Source organism: Vicia villosa, linkage group LG5, assembly GCF_029867415.1.
Source record: "Vicia villosa cultivar HV-30 ecotype Madison, WI linkage group LG5, Vvil1.0, whole genome shotgun sequence".
NCBI classification, from domain to species: domain Eukaryota; kingdom Viridiplantae; phylum Streptophyta; class Magnoliopsida; order Fabales; family Fabaceae; genus Vicia; species Vicia villosa.
Window position 1 is genome coordinate 69,746,115 of NC_081184.1, and position 13,962 is coordinate 69,760,076.

The following is a 13,962-nucleotide window of genomic DNA, read 5'->3' on the forward strand; positions in this document are numbered from 1 at the left end:
TATGTTTTTGTCATCATCAAAAAGGGGGAGATTGTTAGAACAAGATTTGTTCTGATCAATTATCTTAGTTTTGATGATAACAATAATATGAATTTTGCTTAAGATAATATGGTACTCTAATCCAATGCAATTTCCTTTTCAGGAAATATATAAAGAGTACGCATAATTTCAGCGCTCAGAAGCTTTGTCTCAAGGGTTCAGCATGCAACATCAGAACATGGTCTGGCAAGACATCAGAAGATGGTCGAAGCAGAATCAGAACATGGGTCTATGGAAGCATCAGAAGAACATGAGATCAGAAGCACTGAAGTTCTGATGGTATCACGCTCAGAAGCACTTCAAGGTCAGAAGATCAGAAGATGCTTTGCACCAAGCTGTTTGACTCTGATGATATTCAAACGTTGTATTCACAAACATCAGATCAGAAGGAAGTACACGTGGCAAGCTACGCTGACTGACAAAAGGAACGTTAAAAGCTACTAAAGGCAACGTCAGTAGACACAGCGTGAACAAGGCTCGAGGTAGTTGACAAAAGCGTATAACATTAAATGCGATGCTGTACGGAACACGCAAAGCATTAAATGCACTCAACGGTCATCTTCTCCAACGCCTATAAATATGAAGTTCTGATGAGAAGCAAGGTTAACGATTCTGAACAAAAACAACGCCTATTAACTTGCTGAAACTCTGTTCTATTCAAAGCTCAGAATCTTCATCTTCATCAAAGCTCACTACATTGCTGTTGTAATATATTAGTGAGATTAAGCTTAAATGTTAAGAGAAATATCACAGTTTGTGATTATAGATTTTAAGAAGCAATTGTAATACTCTTAGAATTGATTACATTAAGTTGTAAGGAACTAGAGTGATCGTGTGGATCAGAATACTCTAGGAAGTCTTAGAGGTTATCTAAGCAGGTTGTAACTAGAGTGATCGTGTGGATCAGAATACTCTAGAAAGTCTTAGAGGGTATCTAAGCAGTTGTTCCTGGAGTGATCAGTGTGTGATCAGAAGACTCTGGAAGACTTAGTTGCTGACTAAGTGGAGAACCATTGTAATCCGTGCGATTAGTGGATTAAATCCTCAGTTGAGGTAAATCATCTCTGCGGGGGTGGACTGGAGTAGTTTAGTTAACAACGAACCAGGATAAAAATAACTGTGCAATTTATTTTTATCTGTCAAGTTTTTAAAGCTACACTTATTCAAACCCCCCCCCCCTTTCTAAGTGTTTTTCTATCCTTCAAATACATCATCAAAACATAGGAATCAAGCTTCTACTATTGAGTTGGTCTTGGAGCTTGTGATCCTCCTTCTATAACAGTCTGTCCACCACCCTTTGTCTTCACTTTTTTATTACCACCTTTCGGTATTACTCTCTCAGCCGCCCTTTTTCCTTTGCAAGTGCGCTTGTTGTGTCCCATCTTTCCGCAATTTTGACATTTAACCGTTTGAAGTTTTCTTGGTAAAGTTTGTGTGCTTCTTGGCTCATCATTTGTTTTGTTACGGTTCTTTTTTGGGCGGCCAATAGCTCTCCTCATGACCGGAGGTTGGATTGGTTCATTTTTGTCATTCGCCCATAGTTGCGGGTAATTTGTCGGCAAGATGATATGGCTATAAGTATCCATCACAGTAGATCTCCTATTCACAATAAAATGAGGTAAATTACCTATAGTATGGTTATGATGAAAATGAAGTAAATTACCTATAGCATGATGATACATATTCTTATGGTTCCTTTTGGTTAAACCATATGCAAGCAATAGCATGACAACAAGGTATCCCGGTTAGATCCCACTTCCTGCAACCACATTTCTTCTGCAATAAATTCACAGCATATGTTTCAACACCATTCGACACTCCAAAAAGTGCAAAATCATCATCTGAATGCCATGTTGCACTCCATCCTTCAGCCTCCCTCTTTGTTTTTTCTAGTACTTGTTGGATTTTAGGAGTTATGATGCCTTTGAATCGACCTAAAGATTCTTTTTGAGTTGCAATCCTTAATGTCAAATAATGTTTGATCCCTTCCAACAGTGAAATAATTGGTTTGTCCCTGTACTCCAAAATTGCTCTGTTGAATGCCTCGCACATATTGTTTACTTGTAAGTCACTATGAGTGTCTGTCTTAAAATGAGATCTACTCCAACAAGCTGCAGGAACATCCATCATGTCTTTCCAAGCTTTAACATTGAGCTCTTTCATATGATTCATTGCTCTCTCCCACCCCGGTATAGTTGTGGCCCTAGCAGCCCTCCATAAAGCTTCTTTCATTTCTAGCCCTGGATATTTCTTTCTCCAATTACCATACAAATGTTTCACACATAATCTATGTTCAACATGTTGACTGGTTTCTAGAATGGCTGGTACTAATCCCTATAATAACATAAACATTGCATCACAATATTGTAAATCATACTGTAATAACATACTCTATATTGTAATAACTTTCAGCCATTGCAATAACATAATGTTTTGACATAAAGTAATACTGTTTTGACTTAAAGTAAAACAAAATTGTAATAACTTAAAGTAGCATACCTTTTGTTGATCGGAGATAAATCCATAGACCTTGTGATGAATGGATTGTAGATCTTTAAGTAATAACTTTATGAACCATTGCCATGAATTTTTTGTCTCCGCTTCCATGACTGCATATGCTATTGGCATCATCTTGTTATTTCCATCCTTACCAACAGCAGATATCAATTGACCTCCAAATTCCCCTTTTAAAAAAAATGCATCTAACCCAATAAGTGGCTTGCATGTGGTTGCAAATGTAGCCTTACATGCTTCCAAGCACACATAAATTCTCTCAAAAACAGGACCACCATCGGAAACAGCACATTGTATCTTAACCATCGAGTTTGGATTTGATTTGAGCAATTCTTCAGCATACCTCCTTAAATGTGTGAATTGTTCACGACCAGCCCCGTGAATCAGCTCTATTGCTTTCCTCTTGGCCCTGTAAGCTTGGTCACTTGATAACTTCACACCCCATTTCAGCATGGCTTCTGCAATCAAACCTTTAGTCTTCATGTCAAGACTATGTCGTAATGTATAAACAAAATTACGAGCTAACCAATTTGTTTTTGCTTGTCTATTCTTTGGTGTCCGATAACAACTATGTTCATTGGTGAAGCTAACAAGTTGCCAAAATAGATTGTTGGTCCTCATACTAAAGCGCATATAAAATGGACAACCTTCCATGCATCGTACAACCATTCTCTTCTTGTCATTTTTTCTTATGACAACATTTTTCTTCTTATCCATTGCATACTCTTTTATGGCATCTCTAACTTGCAACTTATCCTTGAACATCATGCCTAACTCAAACATCTTGCTATTTTTGAAAATTGGAAACCTCTCAGTCTCATCTTCAACATCACTTTCTGGGGGAGTTTGAAGCTCATCTGAATCAAAACTCTCGTTATCAGAAATTACATTATGACCTGAGGAATTCTTAGTTTGATCATTGGGTAACACTGTTGTCCAATCTACATCAACATCAGGGCCTAAGTCAATATCAATTCCATCCACATCCTCATCACTAGGCTCATAATCAGGATCTGTTCCATTTTCATCTTCATCCACATTCACTTTATCAACTTGCACATCATCCACATTTACTTCATCAGACTCCACATTCACTTTTTCAGCTTGCACATCATCCACATTTACTTCATCAGACTCCACATTCACTTTATCAGGTTGCACATCCTCCACATTCACTTCATCACCTTGCACATCCTCCACATTCACTTCATCTGTTTCAACAAAATCAGGTATTTCAACTGGGCGTTCAACATAAACATCGACAATATTATGTCCTTTAACATCTTCAATAATGGTTAGAACATCTTGGTCATTATTCAACGGTCGAAGGTCTCGAGTAAATGAGAACACGGGGTTCCAATACCAAAGACACTTTATGTTGCCATATCCTGGACTTTTAATCACACTTTCAAGATCCATATAAGACATTAAGTCAACGTCCCAATTCCAATCCATTTCAGACACCATTTCACCTATGTACAACTTTACAGGATGGTATATGAATTCTCCCTTATGGTGTATTCTAAGTCTGACAGTTTGTGACACTGTTGGCATACACAAAACATGTATAGTAAATACCCATTAGGGACTTGGAGTTGGGACCACAGAAAGAACTTTGTAATAAAATACTCATGAAATAGAGTTGGGACCACAAACAGAACATAGTAATAAAATACTCATCGAACAAATTTGGGACCACCAACAGAATTTTATGCTGAAATAATACCAATAAAATAGCACAACACAGTACCCTAACTTAAAACAACTCATTCAGCAAAACCTTAATAAAAAACAGTTGAGACAACAACCACTTACCTCAATAAATATGTTGGATTTTACATTGAAGATGATGTTCAGGCGAAATAGGGCGAAATCTGGAATGGGTGCGATGCGTTTCTGCGTTTCTGGAGACGACGGTTATGAAGAGGGTGTGATGCGTTTCTGCGTTTCTGGAGACGACGATGAAAGGAGTGGAATTGAAATTGCAATGGGCGATGGTTGTCTGAAGAAATTGAAATTGCAAATGGGCGGTGGTTGTCTGAAGAAATTGAAATTGCAATGGACGATGAAAGTATTTGCTTAAATAAATTAGGGTTCACTTAAATAAATTAGGAAACCTAAATAATATTTACTTATTTTTGTTATTCTGAAATAAAAATATATTATGTAATTTGCAAAATCATTATAATATATCAGAAATAAAATGTAAATGACTTGGCATGTGACACGTAATCAAAATGTATGCCATGTCATAAAAAATTCCACTCAAATTTGAACAGGGACTTAAATCCTCGAAAAATCAAAATTGAGGGACCAAATTTCCGGACTCTAAAATAGAGGGACCAAAAAGTTAACAAATGCATAATAGGGGGACTAAAAGTGCAATTAAGCCAATAGAAATTAAATCAAATAAAATAGAAAAAAGATGAATTTGCGATTTTGAGGGTCGAAATTCTTTAGATTTTTATTCTAAAGGAGTATGGTTCTACGATTTTTTTCTGAACTTCTGGAAAAAATTCGGAGCAAATCGAAACTCTAGTTTCAGAATTCGACTGATAGGCAGGAAAATTTATTACCGTGCTGCAACCGGAATTGCAACCCTGAAGAAGGAGAAGTAGGAGAAAATATTTTTTGTGTTTGTGAGAAGAGAGAGAGAGACCCTAAGGGTTAGAATTGTTAGTCCTATTTATCATCATGAATTAGGTTTAGAAGAAAAAATAATTATAGTAAAACTATGGACCAAATCAAAGCCCAAAAATCAATTTGTTTTAATTCTAATAAAAAATTAAATTAAACTAATTTAATAAGATTGACTTGTTCCCTAAGTTTAAAAAGTGCTAAAAATAGGACAAATAAGATTAAAAACTTCTTTTTTTGGATTTTTTGAATATTTTATGATTTTTGGTGATTTTTTTACTAAAGATGCATAAAAAGTTAAAATTATTTATTTTAAAAAATGTCTATTTAATTGATACGAAAATTAAAAATAAAATGATAAAAAATTATTTTTTTGTGATTTTTTAATATAAATGAAAATAAAATTGAAACTATAGTTAGAAACAAATAAAAGAAAAAAAGTGTTAGAAGTGAGATTCAAACCCAAGACTTTGTACTTGTAAGCCTTCCCTCCTTACCAATTGTGCTATAATATTTGTTTGAAATAAAAGCCAATTGAAAGGGTATGAAGCATGGGGAAATATTTTGCTATTTATTAAAATATAAATAATTTAAGAGTAAATTATTATATTTTAAAATAGACTTTAAATCGAATATTTATAAAATTCAAGACGTCAATGTGAATGACCTTAAAATTTTATAAAAAATCCAATTTTGAAATAATTTGAATATGGTGAGCAAATTTTGGGGTATGATAGTGAGTAATATGAGCCGATCATGCTAGAGTAAATAAAAGAAGCATGAATCCTGAAGTAATAAGAGGATGAGATAATAGAAACTCTTATTGAGATTTATACTCTGTATGAGTGAGCACCTAGGCTACAGGAGTACTCTTGATAGACTCACCTATGTGATTAAGGAACTGAGGACGGTTCCTATGGAATTTCGAGGCAGAATTCCTAGAGCCTTCACTAAACCAGGATACACGTGCAGGGCCAATAAAGCACGGGCTATTAGAATACACCTTAAGAAAAGATTGTGTGCAAGTTTGATGTCTGAGATAGAGTTCAAGACAATTGTGTCACTCTTGTTGAATCGGAATCCTACTTGCTACGCAAAGGTTCAATTCGTAGACACCTCTGCTTATGCACAATCTTAGAAACGTCTAACGTTATTTCTGAAACACTGTTTTAAATTCAAGTGGGGGATTGTTGGAACATTATGCATATATTCCAATATAGGGAGATGAATTGAAAAAGTTCATTAAGTCAAGTCCCACATTGTATGTTAGTTGGAAAAATTCCTTAGTCCCACATCGCTTAGATTAGAAATCTTGGCTACTTTACTTCATTATATAAGAAAGTCATTTGTTTCATTCCAAAATACACCAAAAACTTATTTTGAATTTTTCCTTCCTCATTCTCATAACTCTACGTCTTTCGAATTGTCGAAGCGCTAACTTCTCCCCCTTTCTTTCTACTCGTTGAACTTTCCGAGTACTTTCTTGAATTCTCCTTAGAGAATAATGTTAATTTCCCCTTGTTTGAGTTGAGAAATTATCAAGTATAATTTTTTCTTGGATTCTCTTTAGAGAATTATTGAAATTTCTCTTGGTTTGAGAAATTACTACGACTGGTCGTTATACCAGATACTAAGATGGTATGTATACCATATTTGAATGGTCTTAGTACCATCTGAGGGTGTATTTCTAGACCGATTATCTACCGTGCAAGTAGTAATCGTATAGTATAGAACTGGATTGTTTTATCCTGGAGGCGTCGTGATTATTAAGAGCTGCTTTGCATTATTTTGGCAGTACCGCGAAACGTCTTAAAGAAAGCGTACCGATCCGTGACTCGACCCGGTAATTTCTTTGGTGGCAAACTTGTTAAAATCGTGATCCAACAGAAACTTATCTGATCAATTCATCGTCGATGATTATGGCAGGAATATGAGCAATCTTACGCCACTCTTTCCCTCTCTTCCTCCGCAACCTTGCTACCAGTAATGGACAGTGAGTCATGCTTGGTACTGAAAGAGAGGAAGGTAATCCTTTCTTTAGCAACAACTTGAGTTTGGGAGCATTATAAATCTCAAGGTTTTGGAGAGAAGTGAGATATTTAAACCAATTTTCATCAATGCATGCTTGTACAATTAAAACCACATATGCATACTGTCACAAGCGTTGTAGGTAGAAATTGCCCCCATCAACATGTTCACCATACCATTGTTGTTAATTCGCAACATTGAAAGACGAGAAAGATATTTCCAAGTTGATTTTGTATTCCAGATAATCCCTCCAACAAAGCCAATAGTCAGTTCCCGCAAAGCGTCAGGTAAATCATTTATGACAAAAGATTGAAGATTTGGTAGATTATCAATTTCCATTTCTTGAAGAACAGCTAGAGTGTGCATTGCTTCAGGTAGTGAAGAAAGCTTCTCACACTTCCACACTGCAAAATAAGTGAGGTTTTGAGTGGCCAATTCGCTTGGGGAAAATGACTCCAGTTCATTACAATCCCATATTTTGAGGCTTCTAAGAAATGAGAGACTTTCTTGTGATGTGTCTTATGCAATTAATAGTGACTTCAGATTTTTACAACCCTCAAGAAATAAACACTTAAGGACAGGGAGAGCGCCTAAGGTAAATGATACCATTAAATTACAACTATAAGATATTTTTAGTTCCTCAAGCAATGCGTAGTTGTGCTGTTAGAAGTGGAAAAAGAGAGAGAATAAAATATTTTGTATTGAATTCATTAAAGAAAGAAGATACAGAATATTATAGCTATATATAGTTGAAGTAGTTAGTAGCAACAGAATTACAGAATTGCCACTCACTAATAACTTAGAGAAAATACACTATGGGCCCGTTTGTTTTGGCTTTTTTTAAAAATGATTTATATAGTGTTACAAAAATTTGTGAAAAAAAGTTTTACAAAGAAACTTTTTATAGAAGCTTCAAATGAAAATTTTGTTTGAATAGTTATTCTTAAAATGTGATTTTAGGTATTTCATCTATTTATGGGAAAAAAATTGGATATTAAATTTCAAAAAATCACTTAATTTTGAGGCTATTTCAAATAGATTTTCATAAAAATCATTTTTAAAATACAATTTTTTGAAAAAAATTGCGATTTTGACTAAGTTTTGGTCTTCAATAATATATGTTTATGTTCTAGGATGTCAAAATTAGTGTTTCATTTTAGAAAAAATGAATATTAAAAAATTTGTATTATTTTGAAAATCCATTTTGGAAAATCCATTTTCAAAAATACGAAGAAAAAATTTATTTTTTTAAAGCTGAAACAAACAGGCTTTATATCCTATTCTAATAGTCCCCCTTAGAATTAGAGGGTGCCTTAAGTAGCTCTCTTCTACTGAACACTCTTAGCTTATCTCTAAGAGACCGAAACTTAACAGTTGACAGAGGTTTGGTTAAAGCATCTGCCCATTGATCTTGAGCAGAGACATGAACAACAATTAGCTTCTTGCTGATAATCTTTTCTCTCACAAAGAAAATGTCCAATTCCATGTGATTTGTTTTCTTGTGAAGCACGGGGTTGTGAGCTAAGGTTACAGTACTTAGGTTGTCACATAAGATCTTAAGAGTTTGAAACTGGAAGTGTAGTTCAGTGAGCAGAGATTGAATCCACAACATCTCAGCAGCAAGTTGTGCCATGCTTCTGTACTCTGCTTCAGCACTTGATCTAGCCACAAGTTGTTGCTTCTTTGACCACCAAGATATTAGATTAGGTCCTAGAAACACACGGGCCCCAGAAGTGGACCTTCTATCATCAGGATCTGCTGCCCAGTCTGTATCACAGAATCCTAAGAGAGATAGAGGTTGATGCTTAGATGCAGGTTGGATAAGTAGGCCATGGTGGAGAGTACCAATCGGAAATTTAGAGGTAGGATCATCACTGGAATCTTCATTCGAGAGCGACGCTGAAGACGGTGGTGCTTGTGCGAGATTAACAGAGACAAGTTCAGTAACCACAGATTTGCGATTCTTCTCAAGGCGCGACTCGTGTGCGAGGAGACTCGACTCAAGTTCTTCTATCAAACAGAGATCCTCTTTATTGTTCTTCGCAGCAACAATGGAGTCATACTCCTCAGGAAGAGCATCGAGAACGAATTCGATAAGATTGCGCAAGGGAATAGGATCTCAAATTGATACCAGAGATTCGCTGATTTCGCGAACTTGAATCATGAAATCAGTGATCGTGCGTGAACCTTTGGTGAGATTGTGTAACACCGATCGTAGTTATCGTGCCTTGGTAGTGAGCAAGGTGTTGAAGTAGCGCTGAACTTCAGACCACACTTGCCACGAGTACATGCAATCAACCAGCTTCAGAAGAATGGAATTTGAGATTGTGGAGAGCAGCCAGGTGCAGATGAGTGCATCTTGCTGTTCCCAATCAAGATAGGTAGGGTTCGCACCGCCATTGACTGGATCTGCTTCGGGAAGGAAGCACGGAGGAACAAGCGGCACCGTCACAAATTGTTGAAGTTTTTGACCATGAATCACACCTTCGATCTACTGCTTCCATTGTTTGAAATTTTTCTCATCCAGTTTAACAGGAATGAGATGCGAAAGTTTGATGTGAGAAGAGGGAAAAACGCCCTCAGAATTGAAAGGAGAAGCTAATGGGAGCGCTAGATGGAAAGGAAGGTTCTACATACCATGTTAGAAGTAGAAAAAGAGAGAGAATGAAATATTTTGTATTGAATTCATTAAAGAAAGAAAAATGGTGAAATCTGAGTTTTCACGCAACCTAGGTCGACCTACACAGATCCTGCGTCGACCTAAACAACCCAGAAAGGAAAAAATCTGGTTTCCTTCAGTTTACGTCGGCCTGGAGGATTTTGCATCGACCTGAGCAGCATCCAATTCTTGACAAATTTTGTAAAGACCATAACTTTTGATCCGTAACTCCGTTTTATGCATCGTTCGAAGCGTTAGGAAGCTAATGAGATTATCTATATGATAGGATGGAGTTGGTTGATGTTGAATGGTTTAATTTTGATGTTAATATATGGATAACATGTGATTACTTATGTATGCATTATGAATTAATGACTTGTGACTAATATTCATAGATGTGTTAAGTGATGAGATATCCATGATATGTTGGAATGGATATATATATATATACACACTATTTGAATGTGTCTTGTTGATAATGATCATTTAAATGTGTATGTATCGAGATATGGATTGATAATGATGATGCTATAGTTGAATACATGTGATTGATCGATATGTGTTAAGTGATGCATTGTTTGGTATTGAAGTCATTGTGTATATTGTGCAATGTTGGAAAGATGTGACTGTGTAGTTTTAAGAGATAGAGGGATCGTCTTAAATACATGAGTCTTGGTTTGTTTCACACGTACACAAGCATGAGTGTTTTAAAGAGGCAATGTTGGATAATCTCGCGAAGGTTATTTACTTGTCCCAAACCTAACGAGTATGGGGTTTGAAAGCTTAACGAGTATGGAGCTTTGAGGTGGTTATCTAGTCTGTAGAGAATGACAATCGGCTTGTCGGAAATGATAACAGAGGGATCCACATGCATATTGCATAGAGTCACACTTGAGTCGCACGTGTCGGTGTGAAATGTTGTTGTTGGTGTGATTTGTGTGATATGAATTATGTGGAATGATGTTGGTGGATATGCATATATGTGAATTTGTGATTCATTTGATATGAATAATTGTTGTGTTATGAATGTGATATATATGATTGAAACATATGTGATGTAGATGTGAATTTATATGTACTAATGATATATGTATATATGTGGGGATATGTGAATCATGTTTGATTGATGATGATGATACATGGGGTAAGAGAGGTGATTACATGTATACTTGTGATATTTAATGACACGATTCCAATGATGTAAATATATTCTATGATGTTTTGTGAAATAGGATAGAGATGAATATGTGTATTTGGTGATATATGTTCATATTTGCGATACATCGGTGAATCTTGTACATGCCTATATATTTGGAAAACATGTATACGGGATTATGTGAAGATAACTTGTATATTTAGAATATGATTATGTTTGTATATAATTGTTACTTCGTAAATGTTGTTGAAAAGGATATGTACTTATAACCTATATGTTGATAAAATATGATTATGCACATTGTTTAATAATCATGTTTGATCACTTAGAATTGAATGAGCAATGTTGTATGACATGAATATATGAATCTTGATTAATTGTATATGATGCATGTTTATGGAAAGAGTAATGAATTCTTGAAATGTATCCTTGTTGTGTTTTACATTTCTCATATTATGTTTATCTATAATAACTTAAATTCTCACCATTCTGTTTGAATGTTATCCTTTGTTGATAGCGCGCAGATTTTCGAGGATAGTGGTGCTTCGAAGGAGACTTAGCTTAGAGATTAGATCTCTTGTAGAGTGTCGTGACTAAGTAGTCATTTGTGCTATGGTCATATGTAACACATGGGATTTAGGTTTATATTTTTATGACTCAATGTTACGAGATACTTGTTTACTCATATTGTATTCCATATTTGATTATGTTATTTTGTTGATGAGTGGCCTTGAGCCGAGATGCTGAGACATGGTGGATGATGTATGGGATTCATCCGATTTTACCATTTATTTGATGAGATGATTATTCCGCTGTGGTTTTACATGTTATTTTATATCCCGTGTTATTTGGAAATGACCATTGCATGTTTAAAGATAAAATGTTGTTTTATTTTGAAATATGTAACGCCCTCGTGAGATACATGCTTCTTTACTCTGATTTATGAAAATGTATGTCTTATTTGTTTAGTATAGAATAGGAGGTGTTACACTGATGACCAGTGAGGGTACCACTCTCCCCGCGAGAATTCTCCGCTTGTCCGGGTAGGTTCCATCTGACGAAACATCCGTACGAGGAACACCCCAGCACGTAAACCAAAATCCATACATGACAAATAAAAAGTCACAGCCCCCTGTCTGAAAGCTACGACTTAGGGAGCTCTTGGACTGGACCGACGCATTGCCCAAACACAACGAGAGGCCTAAATTCCCCCTAACCCAAGGGAAAGCCCAATCTAGCTTCTCGTCACCAAGGCTTACACCTACCCAGGCACACGCCATGTTGTGTCCAACATGGCAAGTCCATGAATTTTTCAAGTAGGACTGTAAACCAAATTTGGCTTCCAACCGAGTCCCATGCAAGCACTCCCAACAAGCATCTCCACCTAACCCTCCTCCTCATAATCTTTGTTTCTAGCCATTTTGAACCCCACTTTGAACCCCATTTTGAACCCCACATTTTTAAACAAAATACTTTTTTTTTTCTGAACGTCATTTATATGATAACCAATGTACAATTATTATTTTATGCAAATAACTATCTATCATATGTTAGTATTTTCCAATGTGAATTGTTGATCTATAGAGATATTTCGGTCGTTAACAATTTTCTTGCATATGCTATGTATCGTATGACATTTACACCATAAATATTAAGTGTAAATTTAGCACTTCTCAAAGAAATTAAATATTTAACCATTCTCTTGCCAAACCATTCTTTTCTTTATTAGTTTTGTTTTCTTTTCTTTAAGAGTTTTAATGTATTGTTTTATTTTCTTTAAGAAATTAAATTATTTCTCTATTTGTATTGTTTTCTTTTGTTTAAGAGTACTAATGTATCTAAAAATCGTTTTATCTAAAATCATTTAGTAATAATCAGAGTTAGTCTCGTCAAAAAACCTCTATTACCCATCATTTGCACTTTTAATCGCTGTTTTAAAACTTGAAAGACCCCAAACTGGGATTTGCTAATTTTGGGGACTAAACAAGGTTATTCGGTCTTATGAAATCAATTTTTACAACACTTAGGCTCTGTTTGGTAAAACTAGCTGATATCTGGTAGTTTTTAGCTGGTAGCTGATAGTTGATAAACTAATGTGAGTGTTTGGTAAATTAGCTGTTTCATTAGCTGATAGATACAAAATGACATTAGTGACATTTTAATTAATGAGAGTAATAATATATTTTAATTAAAATAATAAGGGTATTAATGGAAGAAAAACTCACAAACTAAAAGCTACAAACTCAAAAGCTACTTCAAATAGCTTTTAAAAAAAAAGCTAAAAGTTAGTAAAAAAGCTACAAGCTAAAAGCTAAAATAGAATTACCAAACAGAACTTTTTTTATTAATACGAGCTAAAAAGCTAAAAGCTCTTTTTTTTCTTACAAAAGACTCTTAGTTTAAATATTATAACACATTTGATACTCTATGTCCCATACTATATTTTTTTAATAATTTATAAAAAAAACCTTGATTATTGTGCAAGACCATTTTGTTTGACAATTACATACCTATATATACCACGTCACAAAATCATGTGTAATGCTGATCACTTATTGATATGTTCAAATCAACATTAATTTTCTGAAAAATAATACATTAATAATATTTATTAGAGAATACAATCAAAAGATTAAAAATAAAACTGCATTTATAATGTAAAAAACAATTATATTGTAACAAATAATTTTTCAATTGTGACATTTATTTTGGAAGAACCAGTATCTCATTAGTATCTCATTTTACCAGATTCAATCAATAATAATTATACCAGATAATAAAATTAAATAAAATTATGAACAATAAAAATATTTAATCTTACCATGATCAATTCTTAACATGCCATTAAAAAAATCGATGTAGCCATTTAAACACTATCTACAATTATCTTTACACACAAAATACTACTCCAAATTAGAAGAGAATGTAT

General features: G+C 34.7%; 1 protein-coding gene across 1 annotated transcript; it reads right to left on the reverse strand.

Moving 5' to 3' along the window:
* Nucleotides 1-1,277: 1,277 nt before the first annotated feature.
* LOC131604807 (uncharacterized) lies at nucleotides 1,278-4,020 on the reverse strand. The gene is made up of 4 exons (XM_058877223.1): nucleotides 2,539-4,020; nucleotides 2,417-2,497; nucleotides 1,748-2,373; nucleotides 1,278-1,638 (listed from the first exon to the last, which is right to left on the reverse strand). The coding sequence occupies exons 1-4, from the start codon at nucleotides 4,018-4,020 to the stop codon at nucleotides 1,278-1,280; spliced, it is 2,550 nt and encodes an 849-aa protein (XP_058733206.1).
* Nucleotides 4,021-13,962: the final 9,942 nt, after the last annotated feature.

Bases quoted from the DNA above. Each gene is read 5' to 3' on its own strand.
- LOC131604807 (XM_058877223.1), bottom strand. From the start codon at position 4,020: ATGGTGTCTGAAATGGATTGGAATTGGGACGTTGACTTAATGTCTTAT. The intron at 2,498-2,538 runs GTATGCTACTTT...TTTTACTTTAAG, and splicing joins TTATCTCCGATCAACAAAAG to TCAAAACAGTATTACTTTAT. The intron at 2,374-2,416 runs GTATGATTTACA...ATGTTATTATAG, and splicing joins ATATAGAGTATGTTATTACA to GGATTAGTACCAGCCATTCT.